At 28.0% G+C, this 5,105-nt stretch overlaps 1 protein-coding gene across 1 annotated transcript; it reads right to left on the bottom strand.

The window, feature by feature from the left end:
• Window positions 1-1,698: 1,698 nt before the first annotated feature.
• LOC112689473 (SCAN domain-containing protein 3-like) lies at window positions 1,699-2,338 on the bottom strand. The gene is made up of 3 exons (XM_025563203.1): window positions 2,319-2,338; window positions 2,074-2,267; window positions 1,699-2,012 (listed from the first exon to the last, which is right to left on the bottom strand). Exons 1-3 carry the CDS (start codon window positions 2,336-2,338, stop codon window positions 1,699-1,701), a joined length of 528 nt encoding a protein of 175 aa, XP_025418988.1.
• Window positions 2,339-5,105: the final 2,767 nt, after the last annotated feature.

The raw sequence follows: 5,105 nt of genomic DNA, 5'->3' as shown, positions 1-5,105 counted from the left end.
TTTTTAAAAAATTGCTGAAAAAAGTAAAAAGAGGCACGTTCAAATTTCATAATTGTAAGTGTTATAACTTGACATACACTTCTATAGCACTCTGCTACATTTTAAGTAAATCTAAAAAATAAGCAAATGCTTTAACTCTTGAGCCCTGGTTTTCAGTAAAGATAGGACTAGATTTAATTCAAGGTTTAGATTTTGATATTAATGTACTAATTTTATATATTAAAAAAATTTATGAAAACTAAAGTCAGTTCTATCCGTCCGATTTCCTTCATTTCTTTTAAAATGAAAGGTATTTAGACACAGATATGTCATCAATCATTGGAATTTACTCAACTCACACCTTCCTCAAGTTATACTCAAACACCATCCTCCCCTGTACATTTCTTATGGAACACATTCATTCAAGTAATTCAAATTATCTTAGCTTCTCTTCTAATATATGGATCTAGATCGTTTTACTCTCAGAAAACTCAGTGGATTAAACTCTTTCTTTTGAGTTATTAACTGCTTAAATTCGTTGAGGCTAAGGAAAGTTATGTGTGCACAATCAACTTTACTTTCAATTTTTTCCAAATACTGCATTCTCATTGGCTCTTACAAATTAAGTTTTCATAATAATAAAATTAATAATATAAATATAATAATTAGTGTATTACCAGGAAAATCCAGTGAATAAAATTAACTAATCAAATTATGATATAAAAACATTTATTCTATGTGGCGGTAAATACGAATTTACTTACTAGTGCTTATTAAAAATAAAATATAGTAGTGGCAAATTATTTAATAACTGTCAAAGTAAGAATTTAAGTTTAACAATTATTACTTAATAAGAATAAAACAAAAACGAAATTTTTTATAATCAAAAATTACGTTGAATTCAATTTTACAATTCTATGAGTGAAATACATGATCAAATGAAATAACACTGTTAACTTCGTTCCATTCCGGAAAGTAGCGTATAAATTCAGATTTTAATTTTTCCAGATATTTTTTTATGTTATGTTGAATTTCGATTAAAATATCAGCATATTGATCGTCGTTGATAAGAGTTTGGAATATCTGAAATGCTAAATAATTATTATTCTCGATTTTATTCATCCATAGATTAATTTTGCATACAAATGCGCGAATTTTATCTTCAAAAATAAAAATATTTGCTCTAAATTCCAAGGTTTTGTGTCCCGAACCTTGAAGTTGCAAATTAAGGTTATTTAAGTGCTCAAAAATATCTACTTAATAAGCAAATTGTAATTCAAATTTCAAATCACAAAATTTTTCAAGTAACTCTGAATCCTTCTCGTTTAAAAATATTTTCATTTCCTCTTTTAGTTCATACAACCGTTTTAGCATATTCCCTTTTGAAAGCCAGCGAACCTCTGTATGAAAAAGTAATGTGTCGTATTCGGAGTCCAATTCAACACAAAGTTTTTTGAAAATACGTGTGTTAAGTGCTTTGCTTTTTACAAAATTCACTAATTTTATTGCCAGTTTCAAAACATTAGCTAATTCTTCTGGTAATGTTTTTTGTAGCTAACGCTTGCCGATGAATGACGCAGTGTGTCGTTAAAGTTGACGGATTTTTTTTCTTTTACTAATATTGCAAGACCTGAACGACATCCTAGCATAGCTGGAGCTCCGTCCGTACAAAAGCCAACTAGTTTCTCCCACTTGAGATCATGATTTTCAAAATAATTACTAATGATTTGCATTACATCGATTCCTTTCGACATGTACAAGTCTAGTCTCAAGTACACTTGACAACAATAACTCTTCTTTTATGGTCTTATCCTCAACGTCTAAAAACCGCACAAAAACTAATAACTGGCAACATTGCGCAATGTCAGTAGTTTCATCACATTGAAGAGCGAAGTAAGGGGAACTTTTTATTTTACCTAGTAGTTGCTCTTCGATATCGCATGACATTTTTCCAATTCGTGCTTTTACTGTATTATTGGACAGTGGCATATTTTGAATCTTTTTCTTGGCATCTTCTTCAAAAATGTTTGCAGCTATTGGCAAGCTAAGCTTAATTAATGTTTCGCCGATACTGTGTGCTTTTTTTTGACTTACTGATTAGTTGGGAAATTTCAAATGATGCAGTTCGCACTTGCTGTGACAATGCGACATTTGCCCCACTTGGTCCTAGTTTCATTTTCTTTAAGCTTTTACATTTTCCTTCAAAAAATTCGGTTGGTCGGTCTTTGAGCGTAGGATGAATCGTATGCAAATGCCGCAGTAGCTTTGCTGGTTTCAAAGCATCGTTACTAAACACAACAGTACATATCACACATTGAGGTCTTATTTTTTCGATTTACTTCAATTTCAGTGAATCCATATTTAATATAACTATCATCATATTTCCTCTTTCGTGACATATTCTTAACTAAGTCCTACTAGGTTTCAAAAAAATAACACTTAAAAAAAAACCAAACTATAAACTTTTAATTTCTTTCAAAACGTACTGCGTGGTAATCAAACGAATAACGAGCGCATACTGAATCAATATCCATAACAGTTATTTGTCGGTACTCATAAAGTATAAATATATAAGCAACGATGTTTGCAATTGACATGATCATTATCGTTTGCGATGATAGTATAATTTATTACTCTGATACCTACACACTTATAAAAGTGGAAAATACTTATCGGTCGTCGGCAGAAACCACGATAAGATAACCGTATATTACGGTAAAATAAAATATTTTTCGCTGTTTAAAAAAAAAAAATAATTTTTAATAGAAAACTAAGAAAGGTACCGCGGACCACCTATGACTGGCCCACGGACCACCGTTTGGGAAACACTGCTCTAAAATTACCTACATTGGTTGATTAGTTGTTGCTGTCTATTTAAAAATTGAATAGATGTATATTAGTATTTATTAAAAATATATATACAATTTTATAAACATCATAAAATACTAACTTCCAGAATCCCTGTGACCTCGCAAAGCTATTTCTTGACGACCACACAAGATCACACAATTAATAATTGGGATAAGCTTTTTTCTATTTGATTTGATTTGTTCAGCTCTTGATTAAAATTATAAAAAATAAAGTAAGTAATTATGTTTAAAAATAATATTGCATATTAGGTACATAATTATTAACTACTTAGTAGTAGTATTAGGTACATGTGTGATATACTATACCAAAAAAAACCTGGTTAGTAAATCAGAACCAACCTTTCTAAATCTAACTGATTAATGATTGATAATTTTTGTTTAGAATAAACACTAAGAAAATGGTCAGAGTCCACGACACAATATCTATGACAAAGCTTTTTGAATGTTCACGAAAAAATCTAAAATACAGTCATAGCAATTTAATAAGATAAATTGTAAACATTAAAAAATTACTATATTATAAAAACCTACTTGGCATTTTTCCATTCATCTAAGGCCCTAACAGCAAGTGGACCTAACGGCTTATTATTTACACCACCAGACTTTGCAAAAACAGTACAAAATTTACAAAAAGCACCCATTTTCAACTCGGAATATGTTAGCCATTCAAATTCCTTCAGTCATTTGTATTGAAATCTTAGACCACGGTTTTTGTTTTTATAAGTTATCGGAAAACTATAATTTGGCGGTGGTACCTATACATTTGTAAGAACCTGTAAAATATGAATAAATAAAAAAAATAACGTAAAAATGTATAATTAAAAAAAAAAAAAAAGAAATGTTTAGACATTTACAACCATAACCGAGGTATTTATGAGATAATGTAAAGTAACATTTATTTTACTACATATTTACTAGTTAGTCATTTTTTGGAGCATTTAAGCATATTGTATATTTTTGTATTTATTAGAGCTGTATAAGTCCTTAATGATTTTACTCGTCTAATTTTTTTTTTACAACATAACTTGAGCTAAATGAAATGTACAGCATCTAATTTTACACTGTGGAAAAACATTTAAAATTTAGTTATGAGCTGATTTTTCAAAATCAACATGAAATTCTTTAATATTAAGAGTCCGATCGAGAATATGCGTACAGAGATTTTGAAGTGTTACCCACATAGTTGTGTATGTTGACGTATGTTTATCTTCTAAAAAACAAAAAACTACTGGTACGTAAAAAAAATTTTGATAAATGTGAATGGTATATAGCTGAGAAAATAATTTTGGGCAATACGAAAATGTTCCATCTCCAAATACATGTTTAGCGTCACATAAAGCACTTAAATTTGCTTAGCATGTAAACATTACTACAGAATTATCGTCACTGAAATACATGAATTGTTCATCTTTGAATTTTACTTCAAATTCTTTCAGCTGTAATACAGCCTCGTTAACAGTTTTGGGACTTTCGGAAAATGTTTTTTTTTTCTTGTTGCATACATTGAATTTCGTAACAATGCAATTTCGTGTCAATGCATGATTTTTTATTTTATTTTTTTCTTAATTTTCTATTTATCTGTATATCTTTAAGATAGTATGAAAAATATTTGAAAAATCAAAATTGGATTTTTACTCCAAAAATCCACTAATTTGTACTTTATTACCTCTGAGTAACACTATGCATTTACATTATACGATATTATTTATTATATTTAGGAATTCCATAGTAACATACATCCTATGAATTCTATTATTCGTTTTTTTTATAAGCCAAATGTACCTAAAACAAATTTTGTTGGATATGTCAATAACAAAAAGAAAAAAATACATAAATTTTAAATAATAAGATATTACAATATTATAAGTAATAATGTTTAAAAAAAATCTCAGGCCAGTTACTGTTATAGATTCTTTGACATTATATCATTTTTTATTTTTATTTTCAAACAAATTTAGAAAACTATAACTTAAACCTATCAAATACAAAACAATATATATATATATATATATATATATATACTATATAAATGTTAAAAATAGTAAAATATAATAAAATAACAAATAATAATAATGTTAAAAAAAGTCAAAAGTAAAAACTTAAAAATTATTGACTGACTTGTCAATATTATTAATAAAAATAAAAAAAACTAGTAATTATAAAACTAAATAATAATTAAAATTTATGTTGTATGCCATTTAGTGAAACAAGCCAATCCTTTGCCACAACATAAATTAACTTGACATTTATTGCACA

Source organism: Sipha flava, unplaced genomic scaffold (assembly GCF_003268045.1).
Source record: "Sipha flava isolate LNK unplaced genomic scaffold, YSA_version1 447_pilon_pilon, whole genome shotgun sequence".
Taxonomy (NCBI): Eukaryota; Metazoa; Arthropoda; class Insecta; order Hemiptera; family Aphididae; genus Sipha; species Sipha flava.
This window is presented reverse-complemented; position numbering and strand designations above follow the sequence as displayed.